The 23042-nt window shown below is 38.8% G+C and overlaps 1 protein-coding gene across 8 annotated transcripts in view; it reads right to left on the bottom strand.

Moving 5' to 3' along the window:
• LOC106667332 (basement membrane-specific heparan sulfate proteoglycan core protein) overlaps positions 1-23042 on the bottom strand; it is a 130115-nt gene that overhangs the window by 34529 nt on the left and 72544 nt on the right. For 6 of the 8 annotated variants that reach the window (XM_024225098.1, XM_024225100.1, XM_024225103.1 and 3 more), the window contains one exon: positions 210-341. The exons of 1 other annotated variant lie outside the window; for it this stretch is intronic. In XM_024225098.1, the coding sequence (XP_024080866.1) occupies positions 210-341 (132 nt within the window). Of the gene's footprint in view, positions 1-209; positions 342-19815; positions 19940-23042 lie in introns of all 8 variants that reach the window. One more of the 8 variants, XM_014395221.2, reaches the window with a different exon arrangement.

Genomic DNA, 23042 nt, shown 5'->3' with positions numbered 1-23042 from the left:
TGAAGAAGGATCGGGATAGGAAAATTGAGTCTGTTCAAACCGAGGTGTGATCCTGTCCAAAAGAAGCGATTGAACGAGCTGTGAACTTGTTACAGCAGAAACGATTTACCGAGCTGTTTGGCGTTTACATGCATGTTTTTGCATGTTTTCATACAGCTATCAATTTAAAAAAAATATATATATATAAAAAAATCCTGTGGCACACTCACTCTCTGGCCTCGTACAGTTTCGCTCGTCGGCTCCATCCGGGCAGTCGAATGTACGGTCGCAGACAAGGTGATGTGGTAGGCAATCGCCGTTCGACTCGCACAAGAAGCCATCGCACGAACCTGGTCTCGGTGCTGGATTTCCAATAGTAAAACAAAATTAGGTCTAGCCGATTTGTCAATTCTAGTGACGTTAGTACTGTTAGACGGTTTTATGTCCACAAGGAGCCGCAACCCAAAAATGTTAGCCAAACTGGTGTTACGTGTTAAAATTAAGAGTATTTTAGTAATTAGTAAGTTTTCGTTTATCGATGCATCTATATTATCGATCATCATTGATAATAGCCGTTCTATCGATAGTTCGATGACTATTAACCTGTCACTGGCATCTAAGAAAACATCGTAGCATGGACATTTATAACGTTGATCCCATTTGCAGTTTATGTTATGAGGAGGATGAAACAGCCATCCCTATGAGCAACGGCTCTTTCGAGACATTAACCTAGCATATAGAAAAAACCTATGGAATAAAATTGTCAATGACCTGATTCTTCTGAAAAGAAAGATTGCGTCTATTGCACTGAACTAGGAAGGTACAATAAGCCAGAAGGCTGCACTCCGTGGGAAGCACAAACTTTCTAATATCCTCATCACCATCACCATCAATCCTGTTTGAATATTACAGCAGTATCGACAACGACGCCGATGACGTTGCAATGCTTGTAGATGATTTAGGAGAATCGATTTTACAGGAAACATTGATCTAATTGCTCTCAGTCCATCGATAACAAGAAATGTCCAAGTATCGATAGTAAATCGTATCATAGTGTTGATAATATATAATAAATTGAAATATTGATTGATTGAAGACGAAGCAGAGTCTCGCTAGTAGATATTATCAAAATATCGATTGTATATCACATCGTAGAGTCGATAATAGATGTTACTCAAGTTTCATTAGTATATAACATCGATTTATCAATTATCCAAGAATCCATAGTAAGTCATATCGATAGAAGATACGATATAAGTATATATATATATATATGATATGTGTCCATCATATCCATATCCAGATGTCGATTTTTATATATTATTCGATTATCGGTAATTTATCGTATTAATGTATATTATCAATGTAGTTAGAAAAATCCTAACTATCGATAATTAAGTATTACTTATTGATTAATATCTACTATCGATAAAACGATATGATATATAATCTATAGTTTACGCTTGTTATATCCTATCAGTATATTGGTACTACAGACAATCGATACTAAAAAAATATGTACTATCGTTTTCTAGTGTCGCTATTAATATGATTGATTATCGACAAATGAATAACGCAAACTATCGATACTTGGAAAATAAATAAAATCGATATTACGATATTCTATACTATTGATTTATTGATGTAATATAGTATCCATATGTGAATATGATATACTATTGATACTTTATCGTGAATCGATACTTCTATATTATACACTATCGTCACAATATTGAATCGAATCTACACGTTGCATAGCATCGATAATTTAATATGATATACTATCGATGCATGAATTTGATGTACTATTCTACTTTCTTTATCTTGAATCGATACTTCGATATTACATACTATCGACACTATATTGCATACTATCCATAAAAATATCGATTGTACATATGATTCTAGATCGATAGTTTCTCAATCTATCGATAATATACTATTTCAAAGTATCAATATCCTAAGAAAATGTCAGACTATCGATAATACGTAATGTTTCGTAGAGTCGATTGTCTACAATACCAATCTATGGATAGTGACATAGAAATATCGATTGTATGTGTTGTCCAATTATCGATTGTATGTATTGTCCAATTCGGTAGTATATCTACATCAAAGGAACAATAATCGATAGTTATATTGATTAAGTAACGATGTACGTAATATCGTTGTTTTGATTGTATACAAAATCAAGGTATCCATAGTTCATAATATAGAAATCGATATTATATATTATCCCATTACCGATATTTATCGTATTGATGTATCGATAATATACAATAAGAAAGAATCGACAGTAGGAAAATGTCGAAGTATCGATATTACGAAATACGTGACAATATCGATTGTCTACCATTTCAATGTATCGATAGTGTATATAATATAGACATATCGAAGTAAAAATAATCGATAATAATAATGAATAAGTATCGATTTTCGTAATATCGATGTTTTGATTGTATATAAAATCAAGGAATCGATAGTATATAATACAGAAACATCGATTGCATGTATTATCCAATTGAAGATAGTGCACCTATTTAAAATGAAAAATAATAGATACTTATATTGATTAAGTATCGATCTACGTAATACGATGTTTTGATTGTTTTGTACATAAAACTAAGATATCGATAGTTTATAATAACCAAATCGATATTATATATTATCCGATTATCGATATTTTACCATATTCATATATCGATAATATACTCTATCAAAGTATCGATACTAGGAAAATGTCGACAGTATGTAATTTTTGTAATATCCATTGCACAAAGTACCTGTCGTTAGTGTATCATATCGAAATTTCGATTGATCGAATATATCGAAGGATAAATAATCGATACTTCAAATCTATCAGTAGTATTGAGAGTATAAAACTTCTCAATATCGATTCTTTGTAATATCGAAGCAGTGATAATCGATTGTTCAAGTCTATGGATAGAAGATTAAATCAGCTATGTTATTACTCGTATCGATGCAGTTGGCTGACGATTATTTCGGCCTTTAAAGTACCAATTTTTTTTTTGGGGGGGGAGGGGGTGAACTTTGAGGAAATAGCTCGACGACGGACCCCGGTTGGAAGGGATGTCTTTGATCGACGAGAGGGTTTCTCGTCGGATCTTCCCGACCTTTCAAGACCGAAGCTCGAGGGTTTAACAATAGCCGATCTTATTAATCAACGAGGATCAGCATCACGACAGCCGTGGATCCGCGGTTCATCCTCTTGATAAATGGCGAGAGTCTCACGTCTTCGAGGTGTTGTTTCTCCGACCGTAGATTTTACGGATAACGAAGAGATATTAAGCAAATAAAAAGCGCACTGTTAAGTCACGACTTTTGCCAACTTAGTAAAACAAATAAGCCGGCCCCAATAAAAGCCCCATAGGTTCCAGTTTTGGTACAAAGTCAAACATAAAGCCGGAAATTTTGCCCTATATTTCAATGGATTATTGTCTTAGTCTTTTTAACAACTGGAAACGATCTGTGGTCCTTTGTGTTTCCCCCGAGGATCCCGAAGTCGGTTTCAAGCTGGCCTGGGATGAAAGACGACCGGGTTTTTAGAGGACCATTAGGAAACCATTGGAAAATGATCCATAGTTGGACAATTAGCGAAGCCGAAAATCAACTCTCATTATTGTTCCGGATCGCGTTTCCCGGACAATTAGCGGCCTCCGCGGCCCGTCTTCGTTACGAGGTAATGACGGAAGCCTCGGGAATAATTAATTTCCACCCTGGAAACCGGACGATGGAGGAAGGTAAGACGACTTTAAATCCCCCCCCTCCACGGGGGAGGGAAAAAAATTATACGTACGACGACTTTTTGAAAAATGAAATTAACCTTTCTAGGGGTTTTATATCCGAAAGGCCAATTGGCCCGACCACCCCGGGGCATAAGAAAAGATTTACACACGGCTCACGATTCGCGGGCAACCCGACAGAAATTAAAATATCTTGTTTGTCAGACTCCCAGACTGTAAGTTTTAGCGGAAAACAGCCATTACGGAGTCCGAAATCGATAATACATAAATATCGATATATCAGAAAAATCGATTATAAAACTGTATCGAATATGATAATCGATCAGCTGTTATGATAATCGATATGACCGATATTGAATGATAAAGAACCAACGTGAAATCGTACCATAGTATATTATTCAGGTATCGATATAGAGTAAAATCGATTATCGATTTATATAAATAAAAGTATCCATAGTATATCATATCAAAGTATTCATACTACGAAAATGTTTAACTATCCATTGCAATTCTGTAGTATCAATTCTATATAATAACAATGTATCGGGTATGGATAACATCGAAATATCGATTGTATAAATTATTGAAATAACGGTAGTGTATATTATTCAAGTATCGATGATATATTATTCAAGTATCGACATTATATCAAATCCGATATCGACTGAACATAATAAAAAAGTATCGATAGCATATCATACTTAAATATCGATAGTATATCACATGGAAGTAACGAGTAGTAGTACTAAGTAAATAGTACTAAAGTAGTATATATTGACAAAAGTATCGATACTAGGAAAATGTGAACTCGATAGAAGGACTTTTTGTTATATCGATTGTATATAATAGGTATCGACAGTGTATCATACCAATGTATCAATATTAAAAAAATGTTGAACTATCAATTGTAGGCAATAGTATAATGTATCAATATAGTATATCAAATCCGATATAGATTGAACATTATAAAAAGTATCGATAGTATATGAAATCGACGTATCGATTGTATACAAACGCATCGATACTAGGAAAATGTTGAATTCGATACTAGGCAATTATTGTAGTATCGATTGTATACATTATCAAGTTATTGATGCTATTTGAAATCGAAGTATCGATTGGATATAATACCAATGTATCGATAATGTTTAAAATCGAAGTTGCGATGGTATAAATATCGGCAATTTTTGTATTTTTCCTTGTAAATTAATTAGTTTTGACCCGGTGCAGATGAAATGTGAAGAATTGAATCTGTACAAAAGAATGGATGGAACGATCTGTGAACCGTTTTACTGATCCATCGAAACTCAAGTATCTATTGTATACCGAATCGAAATATGTATAGTATATCGTATCAAAGTATCGATCGTATATCATACCGCAAGATCGATATGATTAAGAGTCGATTGTACTTTAACATCGATTAATAGATAGTTTAGAGCATAATCTAAAGCCTGTTATACATAATAATCGGTACTGAAATGTTAATAATATTCCGAGGCTGGAATAAAATGGTCGCAATCATGGGAGGTTGGGCAGTCAACAAGTGGCAACACAAATCAGGAAGTTTAATCCGGCCGGTTAATCGAATCTCTTAACGATTATCCCTCTAACCAGCGTAAATAGAACATTTATTACGGTGGGTCTTTTTTGTACAGTAACAACGAGCCGGTTCACGAGTCTAACCTCACGAATTTATCCCGACCGACGTGTTTTTTTTTTTAAATCAATCAATCAATCAATCCATCAAACCTGGAATCGTAACGTATTTTAAAAATAGCCAAACAAGCATCGGTTGTCAGTGAAAAAAAAAACTCGGGAGGAGGGGAGATTTTCGCTGTAATTGATACGAGTGTTGTTTAAAGTGTAAAAGTGAATCGTTCACTAACTGAACTAACCATTGATTCTTCACTACATGAATTAGTTATTGAATCGTTCACTAACTGAGCTACCATTAATTTTTGCACTGACTAAACTAGTTATTGAATAGTTCACTAACTGAACTAATCATTGATTCCATCACTGATTACACTAATTATTGAATCGGTCACTAAATGAACTACTCATTTATTCCTTCGCTAACTGAACTAATTATTGAATCGTTCACTAACTGAACTAATCATTGGTTCCTTCACTGACTAAACTAGTTATTGAATCGTTCACTAAATGAACAAGTTGAACTTGTTCAACACGATACATGATTATCCATAATCGAATATACACTCAAACGATAATCGAATCTATCGTGCAGTGACTGGACGAGTGAGTCGCCAATCTTATGATCAATCTTACAGTGTCATTATGAATCGTTCAGTACCTAGACTAGTAAATGAATCGCTCACTAACTGAACTAGTTATTGAATCGTTTACTAACTGAAGCAATCATTGATTCTTTCACTGACCTAGATGTTGAATCGTTCACTAAATGAAGTAATCATTGATTCTTTCACTAACTGAGCTGGTAATTGAATTGTTCACTAACTGAACTAATAATTAAATCTTTCTCTAACTGAAATAGTTGTTGAATCGTTCACTAACTGAACCAATCGTTGATTCCTTCATTAACTGATCTAATTATTGAATCGGTCACTAACTGAACAAATCATTGATTCCTTTACTACCTGAAATAATTATTGAATCGTGCACTATGTGAACTAATCATTAATTCTTTCACTAAGTGAACTAGTTATTTAATCTTTCACTAACTGAACTAGTTATTTAATCGTTCACTAACTGAACTAATTATTTAATCTTTCACTAACTGAAGTAATCATTGATTCTTTCACTATCTGAGCTAGGAATTGAATTGTTCACTAACTGAACTAGTTATTGGGTCGTTCGCTAACTGGACACGACACACTAATTTCTATAGCATGTGAATAATGAGAATATACAAATCGATACATCGAAAAATCGAGAGTAAATGATGTCACGATAGCTCAAGTGGTTAGAGCAGCGGCGTATTGAGCCTAAGGTTGTGGGTTCGAATCCCGCTCGTGACACTAACTTTCTCATTTCAACCATAGAACATAAAAAGATTAATTGAAAGAAGTAATTTGGTCAATCAGACCATTAAACATAATGTAGTAAATAATATTTTCGATCAGTTATTTTTATGATTGATAGTTTCGTAGATAAAATTAATTTATTTACTAAGATTTTTTGAAAGAAAGGAAACTCCAAACAGATCTAACACCGACGGTTTTTTATGGATGGTGGTTAATCCACCCTTAATCCCAATACGACCTCTTAATAATGGGATCTCTGGATAAGTGGTTTTAAATCTATTGTCCTGGGCTTTGCCATCATCAATGATGTTTATGGTTTAGAGGTGTTGTGGGGGGATAAATATTTAAATTTAACTTTGTTCAAAGGATGAGCTGTGATATGAAAAAGAAGAAAAGCTAAAAAATAAAAATAAAAACGCCGGATAAATTACACTGAATATAACGGTCACAGGGGGATGTTTTATGTTTTTCTTTAGTATTTTAATAAACCTAGGGGGTTTTCGTGGGGAATGGGCGGGGGTGCGGCTGCCGGGGGTCGTTCGAAATGAATTAAAGACTGTAAATCTAGCCTAAGAAGGATATTACGGCCCACAACGAACCGGCATCCCTCGTAATGTGGATTTGAAAAGGAGATGTGGAAAAGGAGCAGAGGGCGGCCACCCCGACGGCCCTTTTTGTTTTTAATCTGGCGGCAGCCGTTTACTCAACGTGTCTGCTATTAAAAAAGAAAGAAAGAAACTGAGAAGAAGGAGGGAAGAAGAAAAATTGTATATATGGAATGGGGGGTTGTGAAAACGCCGTAATTCACCGGGGCTGATGAGGGCTAAATCGCTTTCGAAACGCCCTACCGCCCCCAGCCGGCGAAGGACGGAATCTTGACAGAAGGAAAAAAGTACCAGAGTGGCCCTGCTTAATTGACACAAAAAGAAAAATGTTAAAATATTCTTTACACTCCTGCGCAGGCCATGACGGTTACTGAAAAATAATAAACGTAAATTTGGAAGGATGGATGTACTTGATGTATTTTGAGTGGTGAGAAACTTGAAATGGATGACAGATGAAAGAAACACTGCCACTAAACCAAGTAAAAAAAAAAAAAAAAGTTTTAATAAGTTGTAACCCCATAAGACAACTGATGTTAAAGGCATATCTTACAATGGACTGGGACTGGACATAGTAGGGACTGGATAGTGTAGTATGATATCATGACACAACATGGGCCGTTAAAATTCTAGGGTTTCGTGAACCCACAGACGATCCGAAAACTGTATATTTTCCATCAGATGCCAAAAAATTGTTGGGAATCACGGTTCTCAGATGAAAAGAAAGCTTTTGGGGACAGGAACCATTAGATCCAAACAAAACGGTTGGGTACCACCAAATCCCAGATGTCAGAAAAACTGTAGTTCACAAAGAACACTCAGATCCTAAGGAAACTAACTGTTGGGCATCACGAAATCTCAGATATCAAAACTGTGGGTATCAGGAACTCTTGATCCAAAGAAAACTGTTGGGTATCACGAAATCTCAGATATCAAAACTGTTGGGAATCACGAATCTTTAGATCCAAGAAAACTGTTGGGTATCACGAAATCTCAGATGGCAAAAGCTGTTGGCTATCACCAACCCTAAGATGCCAGAAAAACTGCAGTTCACAAAGAACATTCAGATCCCAAGGAAACTATTGGGTATCGCGAAATCATAGATGCCAAAAAATTGTTGGGCGAAAAATCGATTATGTAGAAATATCGATGTTTTCAACAATCGATTACGTAGAAGTATCAATGCCCCCTAAATCGATAATGAAATATCGATATTTCGAGCTATCAATTATGTAAAAGTATCGATATTTTGAACAATCGATTATATATAAGTATCGATATTGCCGTTAACGGATTATATAGAAGTATCGATGTCCCCTAAATCGATAATAAAAATCGATATTGCTGTTAAACGATTATGTAGAAATATCGATATTTTGAACAATCGATTACTTAGAAGTATCAATGCCCTCTAAATCGATAATAAAATGTCGATATTTCGAACTTTCAATTATGTAAAAGTATCGATATTTTGAACAATCGATTAGATATAAGTATCGATATTGCCGTTAAACGATTATGTAGAAGTATCGATGTCCCCTAAATCGATAATAAAAATTATGACATGTTGAACCATCGATTATGTAGAACTATCGATATATTGGTCAATCAATTATGTAGAAGTATCGATGTCCCCTAAATCAATAATAACATTTATCGATATTTCGAACAATCGATTATGTAGAAGTATCGATATTTGGAACAATTGACGGTATAGCAACACCAAAAGTAATAGGTCGAGATTAATTCATAACTTTCTAGGTCTTGGCCTCACGACATCTCGTCTTGTACATTTTCAACCACTTGTCCTGTTATTTTTATTATGCCGGGGTGGATTCAACAGGTGTTTTTGTTAAGGAAAAAAAGTCGAACAACTCCGGGGCTTTGTTGTCATCGGCGGTTTTTCCAACAAAGGGAGATGTTCAATTTCATTAGGGGGCGGGGGCGGTTGACATTCCATCTTGCATCCGACGGCAAGACGTAACTACATTCCCAGTGACATCCCCCTGATGTATTGTCCCAGCACAGGGGCCCCTTATTGGATACATCAATATCAATAACATGTCCCAGGACGACGACAGGGCCGGGTGGAATTCGTCCTACACAGAAAAAAAAATGGCAAAGAAATTCCAAAAAAAGGGGGGTGGTTTTTTTTCTGAAATCCGCGATTGACTAAGAGCGAAGGGGTGTGATGACCGCGCGCGCGCGACCGTCCATGCAATATTTATTTATGATACATATGAAATATATATTTTTCGGCAATAAATTCCGTGTCTCTCCAAAGGGGCTTTTGAAGGGTGGTCTTGTAAATGTATGAGCCGAACCGGCATGTTTATCCTCCCCTGGTCACCTGGTTCATCCCTTATTTTTACGGTTTATAACATCTGAAGACTTTACCCCTCCTTTTTTATCTAGAGATATTTATCTTTTTTTATCAACTTGCCAACCGACGGTTCCTTGTCGTAAGACGAAAAGTCAAAATGAAATTAGATAGTGTTTCAGAGGTGGAGGACGGATTTTAATGAGAGTCTCGTCTCACTCAAGAGGGAGAGAGGAAGCCTTAAAGTTGGCCTAGGGTGTTGTGTTCAGGGCAATAAGCAAGGCACTCGAGAGGCAGACTTGCCGGGTGTCGTCCTACAAGGCTACACACACGAACCTTTTGCAACAGGACGCGGGGCTTAACAATTAATTACTTTACACGCGACCCCCGACCCACCCCCGGAATCGCGAGAGGGGTGGGATCATTAAAATCTCGACGGTAAATTGAAACTTATTAAAACGTCTGGTTCTGATTAGGATTTTGGGTTAGAAAGGGTGGGGTCCGTCTCGAATCGCTCCTTTACGATTTATATGGTCAAATGCGAAAGAAGACGACCGTAGAGCAGCCTAGGCCTACTGGTATTACTAATTAACCAAACACCCTAAAAAAGAATCTCAAGACTAATGCCGTGTCGCTCATTTACCTTCATATAAGAGCGTATATACCATTATAAAACAACAAAAGCAGTTTTGGCAAAATGACGGGTTTCATTTTTTATATGCGCATAATCTCGCTTTATTTCTCAAATACCATACACCCCAAGAAAGAACCACAAAACTAATGCCCCGACCTTTAATTAGCTTTCTTACTTGTTCTAACCGACTGTATACCGGTATAAAACAATAAAAGCAGTTTTGGCAAAATGACGGGTCCGCATTATCTCGCTTGTATTACTCAAATACCATACACCCCCAGAGACACAAGACTAATGCCACGACCTTTAACTAGTTTTATTAGTTGTTCTAACCGACTGTATACCTGTACAAAACAATACAAGCAGTTTTGGCAAAATGACGGGTCCGCATAATCTCGCTTGTACGACTCAAAAACCAAACACCCCCAGGATGAGTCTCAAGACTAATGCCACGACCTTTAACTAGCTTTATTACTTGTTCTAACCGACTTATACCGGTATAAAACATTAAAAGCAGTTTTGCCAAAATGAATGGTCCGAATAACGTCGTTTGGTATTACTCAAAACCCGTACACCGCACCCCAAAAAAGTGTCTCACGACTCATGGCTCACTCATGGCTGATTTTATGACTATCAAAAACCGATGGTCCGCCTAGATTCGCTTGTTTCCTTCTCGCCTGCTTCCACGTCCACAGGAATCGACTCACGACTAATGCCATGGCCTAGAATTATAGTCAGGACTTCTAAGTACTTCCGGACCGGTTGAAAAACCCCGCTTTAGCTCAGTTTTGATGGTTATTGAAATTTTTAATAGGATCGCGTGTTCCGGCGGAAGTAAAATCATGCAGTCAGACCGTAAAATTTTATTGGCCCCGCTACCCGGTGTCAATTTTGGCAGGGAAATGGAAAAGGCGAATTAAAAAACACGGTTTAGAAACGCGATAGTTTCTGCAAATCGGTTTTTCAAACCGCTCCCGAGTAAACGGTGAATGGTTCCCTAAAGTCTCGCTCCTGGCCGTTACTTTACCACATCCTCATCGATGGGAAATTGTTCGACACGAGTTTTCCGCCGGCCTTGAACAAAGCGTACGTCGGTGTGTAATAAACGTGGAAAACACGGTGGCACATGGTCGTGGGGCAAGCCACCCCCGGCTATGTTTTGAAAAGGCGGAAACCTGCTTAAACCCGATGACGACAACAAAAGGGTTTTAAATACTAAATTAAGTTAACCGAGCGTTGAATAGCAACCTGACAAAGACAATGGTGACGAGGAACAAAGGCCGTGTATACGTTAATTCTTATGTCCCTTTCATCGGCGATATATCGATCCGTCCCAGGGACCCGGTATTCAAAAGGGAGCCTCGGTGTGAGAAGAATTTCGGTTAATTGGCTCGCAATGGGATTGATGAGGGGGAATGTGGAACGAAAACGACATTCACCACTTCCACAAAGATAAAATGGAGTCTGAAACAGCAGCGAACAATCAAAGGATGAGCCAGTACTATCTACCAAAACTGTACAATTAGGCCAGAATGTTACCTTTTTTGCTCTAAACTAAGTAACTACATTTGATCAAGATTGAGCCAAAAACGGTCAAAATATACCATTTTACTCATCAGGAAAAAGGAAAACCGGACAATATTGGCCAGGTTTTCTTAGATGAAAAGAAAAAACATCGGTTTACATTATGCAATCTGTCCAAAATGTGAGGGTTTTTTAGTCAAAAAGAACCTTTGATCACGCTTAAGCCAAAACATACCGTTTGACTTATTGGAAAAGCGGAAAATCGAGCAACATTAGTCTGGAGGACGGTTTTTTTAGATAAATTCAAGATCACTGGTTTATACTGTGTAATCTAGCTAAAGCCAGGATTTTTTGTTTAGTCAAAAAGTACAGTTGATCAGGTTTGATCAAAAAAGATCAAAATATACTATTTGGATAATTGGAAAAGCGGAAAAAGGAGACAATATTAGCTTGGAGGACGGTTTTTAAATGAAAAGAAGAACATCGGTTTACTCTGTGCAATCTATCAAAATGTCAGGGTTTTTTTAGTCAAAAAGAAAACATTTGATCAGGCTTGAACAAAAAAGGCCGAAATATACCGTCTGATTTATTGGAAAAGTACACTTGATCAGGTTTGATAAAAAAAAGGTCAAAATATACCCTTTTAATTATTGGAAAAGAGGAAAAAGCAGACAATATTAGCTTGGAGGACAGTTTTTTAGATGACGAGAAGAACATCGGTTTACACTGTGCAATCTGTCAAAATGCCAGGTTTTTTCGTCAAAAACTACATTCGATCAGGATTAAGCCAGAAAAGGCCAAAATATACCGTTTGATCTATTGGAAAAGCGAAAAATATTGATAGGACGGCAGTTTTTTGTTAGAGGAACAGAAGAACATCGGTTTACATTATGCAACCTGTCCAAAATGTGAGGGTTTTTTTAGTAAAAAAAAAAAAAAAACCTTTGATCAGGCTTAAGCCAAAAAATGTCAAAACATACCATTTGACTTATTGAAAAAGCGGAAAACCGGGAAATATTAGCAATATGTCCGGATTTTTTTTAGTACAAAACATTTGATCAGGCTTGAGTAAAAAAACGTTCAAAATAAACCATTTGACTTGTTTGGAAAAAAACCGAAAAAACCTGGATAATATTAGCCATAGGGTCAATTTTTCTTAGATAAAAGACAGATACTCAATGACCCGTCGGGTTTCGCTCTCCCCATGGGGTGACCGGGTCGCCTCGAACGATAGATTTTCCAAAACAAAAACAATAAAAGCGGGTAAAAATACGTGCACGATTACCCTTGTAATATCGTTTTAACCCCCCGCACCGAACCGATTCATGGAAACACTTAGAGTGACCCGGATTCGGACGCAATTAGATTTGGCGTGTTTCACGCCACAACCCCGGGGGTCGCGTCGGGGGATTAGTCGCTGATGGGACGGGGATTTGGCCGAAGGGGATGAAAAAAAAGGCCGAGGGGTAGAGCGATCGTCGGATGAGGCGTAAGTGCCTTTTAAGAGGGCAACCCCCCAGCATGCTTCGTTAGGCCGGCCTGCTTAACATTTATTACCCGGTGTGGGCGGGGACTTCGCATCTCGCGGAACCCGGCGGACCGAGAAAAAATAAAGGTCAAAATTTTTCATTGCGTAAAGCCTCTGGAATACTGGAATGGAACACTGACAATCCTATTTGTTTTATAAGTACAATTTTATATCGTTCTATCTATCAAGTCGACTTAGTTTAAAACCAGATTAATTTCGGTATGAAAATACCAACTCTTAATAATTTGGCATATGGTGTATATTGCCTGGCATAGGGTTAAAAAATAAATTCAACGGTTTTAACGAAACTATAACGATACTCCTTTATCTTTGAATGTTTTCACTTATAAATCCGGGCCTTTTTTTCTAATCCGGTCTAAGAGTTAAAGGCGTAAATCCTTTATCCGGCGATCCAGTCGGGTTTTGTCCCGGTTGCATCCGTGACCTCAACGGGTCTTATAAACAATGACGCAATTGTGAAAGGGCTTGCAGCTTATCGCAAGTCCTTCTGATTTATCTCCCTACTTAATCCCCCTCCCTCTCATCATAACGGATTAACGCCTGTTTATATTTTCTAATTCCGAGACGGTTATAGGCCAACTATTAATCTCCCTATGAGCTTTTGATGGCTTTAATTTTCCCAGGGCTTCGTCTTGTTGGAGGGGGCTTTATAATTTTACACGGCCTGAAAAAAGTTTTGGCACTTAATAAGGGACTTTTTTAATAAAGGATAGGGAAAATATGAGGAGGTTGTACAATATTTAACCTAAATGAGTTGGACATGTCCTGTCAAGGGGGGGGAGATCGAAAAAAAAGCTAAGCTCTTCAACAGAGCTTTGTTGAACTAATTAATACAGAGCCGGATATCAAGATCCAAAGCTCTTGAGATGTTTTTTAGACTCCTGGACCACATATGTACACAAGATAGGAAAAAACTCAATTGAAATCTTTAATGCCTCCGAGACGAGGAATCGACCCGGCCCAGGGGCTTATAGTCGCAATTTATTAAATTAAGCCAACCCTTGGATCGTTAAAAGACGGCACTAAACGTCCTACTAGGCGGTCCTTGGGTTAAAACATTCAAAACAGGGGGCGAGTCAATGCGAAGCGTTTCAAACCGTGGGGACAGAGCGAGACGAGGCGGATCTCAAATCGATAAACGCCAAGACTCCGGCGGGATCAACAGGTACCCTTGTTCGAAGAAATTAACTCCCTCGTAATCAAATCACACACGAGAAGTGGGACCGAGTTGATTTATAAACGCAATTATCCCACCTCTCCCCCCTAAGAAAACAGTCCGTTTGGGAGAGATTTAATTCAAAATTTTACAACCCCCACCCCTTCCACCCCACCTGGGACTGTTTAACTTCAATGTTAAAGCACAATTGAGTTTAAATTTGTATCCGTGTGATGGAAAGCCCAGCTGGGACAATACGGCTAACGACCGTTTCACGAACCGCAGCCACCTTAGCAGATTCCTTTCTACCGGTCCTCATTTCAAAATTTCATCCCCCTTCCATTTAAGGTGTTAAAGTTATAATGAAAATTCACTGTAGGACGCGAAAAAATACAACTCTGTTCGCTCTGGAAATGGAACATCCTATGTTCTTCCACATTTGGTCATCTTACAACAGATGTATCTTTTATTGATAAATGACATGGATAGGGATGATTTGGTAGTACTAGGTACGCTTAGGGAAGTTTGGTATGGTTGAGTTAGCTGGAGTGTTTTGAGGAGGTTAAAGTTGGACAGAGAAGGCTTGGAATGGTTAAAATTGGGTTGGATATACCTTGAAAAGGATAAAGGTTGAAAAGAGATGGTTTGAAATTTCTATGGTTAGGCTTGAATGGTTAAGATTGAACGGAGGTAGTGAGAAAAAGGTTAAAGACGGAGAGAGAGGGTCCGTTTGAAATGGTTATCGTTGGACAGATTTGGTTTGAAATGGTCAGGATTAGACAGAGGTGGCTTGAAAAAAGTTAAAGGATGAATAAGATGGTTTGGGAAAAAGATGGCCGGGCATTATTAAAGTTTGACAGAGATGGTTCGAAAATGGTTGAAGATAGAGTGAGATAGTTTGAAATGGTTATGGTTGGACAGAGGTGGTTGGGCATTGTCAAAGATAAACAGAGATTGTTTGAAAAGGTTCAAGTGGAGAGAGACGGTTTGAAATGGTCCACGTTGAGCAGAGATGCTTTAAAATGGTTATGGTTGGACAGAGATGGTTAGGCATTGACAAAAGTTTGACAAGGATGGTTTGAAATAGTTAAGATTGGATAGAGATGATTTTTTAATGCTATGGTTTGGCAGATAAGGTTTCAAACGTTTAAGATTGGGCAGGGATGATTGGAAACGGTTACGGTTTTAAAATTTAAGGAGAAAGTTGGTTTGAAATGGCTAAAATTAGACAGAGATGGTTTGAAAGGTTTTGTATAATAATGGGCAGACACGGTTTTGAAATAGTTGAAGGAAGAGATATTTTGAAACTTTTAAAATTAGGTTGTTGTCCATTGAAATGGTTGAACCAGAGATGGTTTATGGTTGAAAAACCAATTTTCATGGAAGATTGGCGTTACTAGAAATGGTTAGGGAACCATTAGATATGGTTAAAGTTGGACAGAGGTGGTTCGAAATGGCTAATGGTGGGCAGAAACGGTTTGAAATGGATTAATGCGGACAGAGATGGTTTATAGTTGAAAAACCAATGTACATGGTAAATTGGCATTACTGGAGATGATTAAGGTAAAAATGGGTTGTTATGAATTGAAATGGTTAAGGTAGGGCAGAGTCGATTTGAAACCTTTAAGATAGGACAGAATTGGTTAAGGTTGGAGAGAGATCGTTTCAAACTGTTACAGTCCATTGAAATGGTTGAACCAGAGATGGTTTATGGTTGAAGAACCATTGTTCATGGTAGATTGGAGTTACTCGAGATTGTTAAGGAACTATTAGAAATGGTTAAAGTTGTAAAGAGATGGGTTATGGTTTAAGAGTCAATGTTCATGATAGATTGGCGTTACTCGAGATGGTTAAAGGACTATTAAATCCACGTCGTTCCCCGTGTACGCTGGCTCTTTGAGATAAATGAGCAGACGGCGACCATGGACGCCTTAAGAGCAGCGATCGCCACTCGGGCGGGACTTAACGCAACACAAAAGATGTGGAAAAGCGTAATGAGACAGAAAGGATGGCCTACATAACACGGCAATGAGATAAGAAATCAGACAAGCCTATACCTCCTCCACCTGAACATCCCGAGCGAGCCGCCTCCACGAGGCCCATCCCGGACGCAGTAAACTAAACTGTGACAAAGAGCTCGCCAGGTGGTGTAGAGATGCGACCGTCTAACAGACAAAGAAAGATCATAGCTTCCGTCTATAATACAAAAAGCTATATAGGCAGCGCAAGCCAAGAAACTGCAAAGAGCCAGATATGGCTTAGGAGCGGCAAAACAAAAGGCACAGACGGTTAAAGGACTATTAGAAATGGTTAAAGTTAGACAGAATGGGTCAAGGTTTAAGAACCAATGTTCATGGTAGGTTAAGTAACTATTATATATGGGTAAATCTGATGATTCGAAATGTTTAATAATCGGCAGACATTGAAATGGTTAACGTGGATAGAGATGGTTCGAAATGGTTAAAATTAGGCAGGGAAGGTTTGAAATGTTTAATAATGTGCAGATATTGTTTGAAATGGTGGAAGGTAGACAGAAATATTTTAAAGCTGTTAAACTGTTGTGCATTGGTTAAGGTTGGGTAGAGACGATTTGAAATGTTTGAGATAGGGCAGAGTTGGATAAGGTTGAACAGAGGTGGTTTATGATTGAAAAACCAATGTTCATAGTACACTGGCGTTACTCGAGATGGTTGGGGAACTAATAGAAATGGTTAACAATTGGACAGAGATGGTTTGAATTGCTTGAAAATGCGTCGATGTGGATTGAAATGGTTAACGGTCATTAGGTATAGTGGCTATGGGCAATTACCAAACTATAGCATGAGGCAATTAGAGATGGCTACACACTAGATATTTAGATATTGTTGTACCAAACCCTCCCCAAGAAGAAACGCCTTGAGATGTCTTCCACCCATTCCAGTCGTACAGCCGTACCACGGCCCAAGTCTTTAAAACGCTTCCTGTTTCGCTAGACCGTCTCGCGTCTCGTCATAACGGGCCTTCTTAACGACCCTTAAAGTGCAAATGGGGGGTAATTAGCCGAAGCTCCTAGGAGAAAACAAGGAGGGCATTAAGGCACCCCCGGCGAGAGGAAGTTTGATCCGTAAGACGTCCTATATGTTAAAATCCCGAGGGAGGGTCTCGACGTATTGAATGTTTCATTTTCCATCTGGAAAACGTTTTATAGGAAAGGAGAAAAAAAAGGGGAAAAATAGATATCTTGGATGCCCGGAGTTAAAAAGGGTGAAACAATCCAAGGGATTTTCGATAGGAATTTTATTTTTGAGGAATCTCCTTGGAATTTTTCATTTTTTTTTTCAATTTTCCTTACTCCTTCTGAGGAAAACGACATCTATATCGGCTGAATAATATAAACGGGTGAATTTTTCAACAGAGTCTTTACGATCGGCGTGGAGGAAAAAAAGCCACCCCTTTTATATATAAACAAAAAAAATGGATTTTTATTCGAGTATTATCCCGGGGTTATATGAGAAAGAGCCGCGGCCGTCTGCAACTGCCCCCGTTTTATAAACATAAGCCTTACCCAATTGGAAAAACCGCCTCCTCGGACATTTTTCCCCAGGCTTAACGGCCGTTTAAATTGTTGATAATTGCACTCGTCTTGAGGCTCGAAGAGGCGGCGGTAAAAATAAAAAAAGCCGCCTCCCATATCCTCATAATCGAACCTACACCGAGTGGATTAGGTCATACGACAGCGAGCGATGGTTAATTCAGTACGGAACGGTGTGGAAAACCGACCGGTCAATTTATTCCGTCCAAAATACAATAAAATAGTACTTAACATATTCAGAACTTCTATTGAGAATTAATGGTGATAGTCTTATATAACTGGTGTGAAACTATCTCTAGACAATACTAACCACCTCTGACCAATCGTAAATACATGATGTAATGGTCGTTAGCCATCTCAAACAAAAGCTGCCATATCTCCTCTGTGATCATCTCTCTCAATCAGTAACCACCTGTGTCCAACCATAAACACATGGTATGCAATTATCTCTAACCTTCTTTAACTAAATTCTAAATGTCTGGGGAGTAACAGCACAAATATACGATGTGTAATAGTCTCTAGCCTCTCTGTGATCATCGCTAACCATCCTTAACCTCTTCTGACCAACCATAAATATATGATGGGCAATGATATCTAGTTAAATCCGACATTTTGGTGTGTAACTATCTCTAGCTAATCCTAACCACCTCTGACCAACCATAAATACATGATGTGTAATGACCATTAGCCATCTCTTTCACAAGGTGCCTTATGTTGTCTGTGATCATCTCTATCCATCATTAACCACCTTTGTCCAATTATAAACATATGTAATTATCTCTAACCTTCTCTAACCAAATTCTAAATGCCTGGGGTGTAACAGCATAAATGTGTCATAGTATCTAGCCTCTCTGTGATCATTTCCATCCATAATTAACAGTGTCTGACTAACCATAAATACATGATGTGTAATCGTCCGTAATCATCTCCAACACAAGCTGCCATGTGATCATCTCTATCCATCATTAACCATCTAATGAATGGTATCTTGTTAAATCCAAAAAGTGGTGTACAACATATATCTGCTGTATACAATCTCGAGCCATTTCGAACATCTGTTATCATCCACAAATATCTGGCATGGAACTATCTCTAAACAAATCTAAAATATCCGGGAGCCAAACTGTAACCACCCGTATACCAAATTGTCGTGGTATCTGGTGTATAACCATCACTAGCTACTCTTATATCAAACTATCTTGGTTTCAAGTGTGTAAACATTTCTAACTATCGTGACATCCGATATATAACCATCACTAGCTACTCCTATACCAAACTATCGTGGTACCTCGTAGACAATAAGACATGTGTAGATATCGTAGGAGCAGAGCTCGTTCCCCAGGAAGACTTGCAACAACGTATTGAACTAGGCGTGCTAACCTCGGAACGGTGATGAAAAAAATGATGGTTTGTGCTGGTTGTATATTTTTTTTCCAGAAAGGTCACAAAGAAGGACAAATTTCACGGGGGAAAACGGCCAAATTAGCCCGGGGGAAGTTGAAGGTGGAAAATAGGGACAAAAATTGATAATATGACGGTGTAAAATTGAAAATAAATACTGAACGCGCCTCATGTTTCGAAATGTTTCAAACATTTGTTTTTTTCACCCTGGTTAATGAAGATGATGTGTTTGTTAGCCTTTTGATTTGTTTTTATTAGGGTTTTTTTGTCCTGTTTATTTTGTGTTGTCTTTTAATTGGCTACTTACGTCCGGCGGCGTGGCGGGCGTCAAAGAGCAGTAGGATCAAAAAGGCGGCGGGAAGCATTTCGTCCTCCGGTCAATCGGTTTCAACGAAAGCCGGTCAATGTCCGTTCATTTTACACCCAGAGGGCTGAAATCAATTATTGACTCGATGATGGTTGACTCGGGGTTGGGACAGCTTCCAGCGTGCGATACCGACGATTGTGGATTTGGGAATCGACTAGTTACCGGTAAAACTGAGGTCATATATATAAAAAAACAACCGGTCACTGTTTACCAGACAATTTTCTTAAGATTGCCCCTAATGAGACTTGGTCGATAATATCGAACGTTCGGATTCGGACTGATGTCAGCAAACAGCCGGGGGTCACGAACGTGGAGGGATAATCGCGGCCATCCTCCTCCTTTTCGACTGTGGGTCGTTTAGATCCAGCAGTTGATAAGCCGACAAATCGCAAAGGATTGATAAGTCCAGAGGGTGGTAATGGCGGGAGAAAAACACACCAATTTACCCCGGGTAGGGGTTTCGAACACGAGTGGAATACGAAGAAAGAGCGAGACTGCACTGACGAGCGACTATGGTTCGAGAAGAGTCATGTTTTGGAAAAAGAGAGGTTCCATCCTCTGTTATACCCCTTTAATGGTATGCTAGGTGGGGGAAAAGGTTAGACGAAAGTAAGAGCGAAACTACGCGGACCCTTCAGAGCGAAGGGCAATCATGGGTAGTAGACCATTTGTTTTCCCTTATCTGTGTTTTTCCTCCAAAGTTCCAAGCTTATAAAAAGACTCAGATGTCCACATTAAACACCGGAACTAAGCAGAATCTAGGACAATCATGAGTTGTAGACCATATGTTTTCTTCCAATGTTTCATGCTTATAAAAGAAAAAGGGCGAAAATAGGCGGACCGTGCATGGCCAATATATTCGACTAAGGACAGTTTTGGGCTTTAGACCGTAATTTTTCCAATAAAATTTGGTGTACTCCTTTTCTTCAAAACCGAACTAGACCGTTTTTTTTGGTAGAAGATTCCATCACGAATTCTCCTGAGCTAGACACAACTAGATTTTTTGCTAGGATTATGGTATGCTTCTTTCAAAACTAGTCTGGACCATTTTAATTTGGTATGAAACTACCACATTACTCAATCTGTAATGCGCAGAACTGAAGTCATCATTGGTCTGGTATGAGAAGTACAGGGAAACTCGTCAATCTTTTTGGTGTAACGGATTGATGCCAGATTCTTTTGGTATGTTTGTGCAGTTTTGGGCCAATCTACGAAGATCTAGGATTCCTAGTTCATGATTGTACCCTTTGAGGAAAAAAACGGTCCAGTTTTGTCGCACGCCTTGGACAATCGTCCTCTCTCCCTTCGCAGGGCGAAAGTTGCCACAGCTCGGTTTCTTGTTACAGGCCGGCTATCGTTTTTGTCGCATGTTAATAACTTAGATAGGTGCGGGCCGGGATAAACCGGCTGCGGCTCGTTCGCTGCGGGGGTGGCAGGGGGACGGCGGCGGCGAAGGATTACGGGATTAGCGTTCCTCGTCATTATACCTGAGTGGAGAAAAAATTGTATACTCTTGTTACATCGATCCGTCCTTTTTTTCCCCCTAACCGTCCGCCGACCCCTTAGCGATTCGGGGTGAATAGCGGCCGATATTTGTGTGTTTCCGGTTGAGTTTCGACCTTATAACGGACGAGAGGGTAGAACTGCTAAGACGTAAAAATTCTTGTATGACTAGACTTCATAGTGGGCAGGTCGGCCCGCTGTCATCGGTGTCGTACGTGACTAAGTCCCTTGCACTTAAAGCGGCCAAATTTGAAGAAGTTGTTAATAACCTGCAACTTCGCGATGCCCCCGCCGGCCACGGTGCAAGTACGTCGCCGGTTCGCCGTGTTTTCCCTTGTAAAAGTGTCAGCAACGTACTCCCTCGGCTTTTATTATTTATGATTTATGATTTATACCCCCTCCTCTCGCGGGGTCTCGTGACCGCGAGAACAAGATGCGCTACGAGTGCCGGGAGGTTTTTATCGCCGGCTGGCACGCCATGTCGCATAGCGTATCACAGACGCGACCCGCTTATACTCAAAACTCCATGTGTTTATAATTAAGTCCGAGCTCAGACTAAGATATCGTTCAACCGTTAAAATTGCCAGGTCAACACTCAATCACGATGACAAGCCATACTGACAGCACGGACAGAAGAAGCCTTGTCCGCCCGTTCATTACGAGATTGTGATTAACTTCTATCCATGGGTCCGTTTAGTCTCGCTTGTGATCAATGGCAACTCAACGGAGTCAAAACGGTAAGAAAGACACGCTAAAAGATCTGGTCGAGTCTGGACCAATATGCTTACAACAATGAAGAGTTCAGTTCGGCATACAACCGATTACGTAATGCGATCAATTCATACCAAATTGTTATGATCTGGTCTAGTTATAAGGGAACTATACCAAAATGATATCAAAAAGCCCTGTATCGTAAAAATCCTGAGGGTTCATGATGGATTCTTCCTCCTAGATGACAAACAAATGGACATTGGTTTCTCTGACGACAGAATGAGACCAATTCATACCAAATTATGGTCGCACCTTGTTATGAGAGAAGCATAACAATATCTTACAAAAGACCGATATAGGAAAAATTCTCAGGGTTCATGATGAAATTTCCCTCCTAGTTAAGAGGACTAAAGGTTATTGTTTTGTCTGACGAAGGAATGAGACCAATGCAGGCCAACAAACAAAACAAAAGTAATTTGGTAGAGTAAAAATCATCAGGGTTTATGGGCGAATGTTTCACTTAGAAGAAAGGCAAATGGGCAATGGACTGTCTGACAACGTAATGAGACCAATTCATGCCAAATTATTATGATCTAGTCTAGTTATAAGAGAAGTATACCAAAACACCGGTAGAGTAAAAATCCTGAGACTCATGATAGAATCTTCCTCCTACAAGACAGACAAATGTACGATGGATTGTCTGACGACAGAAGGAGACCAATTAATACCAAATTGTTACAAACTGGGTTAGTTCTAAGAGAAGCATATCAATATCATACCAAAAAACCGGTATAGAAAAAATCCTAATGGTTCATGATGGACTTTTCCTCCTAGATGACAGAAAAAATAGAAATAGGATTGTCTTATGACGGAATAGAACCGATTCATGCCAAATTGATACGGTAGGCCCTTGGTTTGAAAGAAGCATACCGATGTTATACCAACATAAATTT

The sequence above is a fragment of the Cimex lectularius genome, unplaced genomic scaffold, assembly GCF_000648675.2.
Source record: "Cimex lectularius strain Harlan isolate CLEC.00 unplaced genomic scaffold, Clec_2.1 scaffold10, whole genome shotgun sequence".
NCBI classification, from domain to species: Eukaryota; Metazoa; Arthropoda; class Insecta; order Hemiptera; family Cimicidae; genus Cimex; species Cimex lectularius.
Note: the sequence above shows the minus strand (reverse complement) of the source record. Positions and strands in the feature narration are given on the sequence as shown.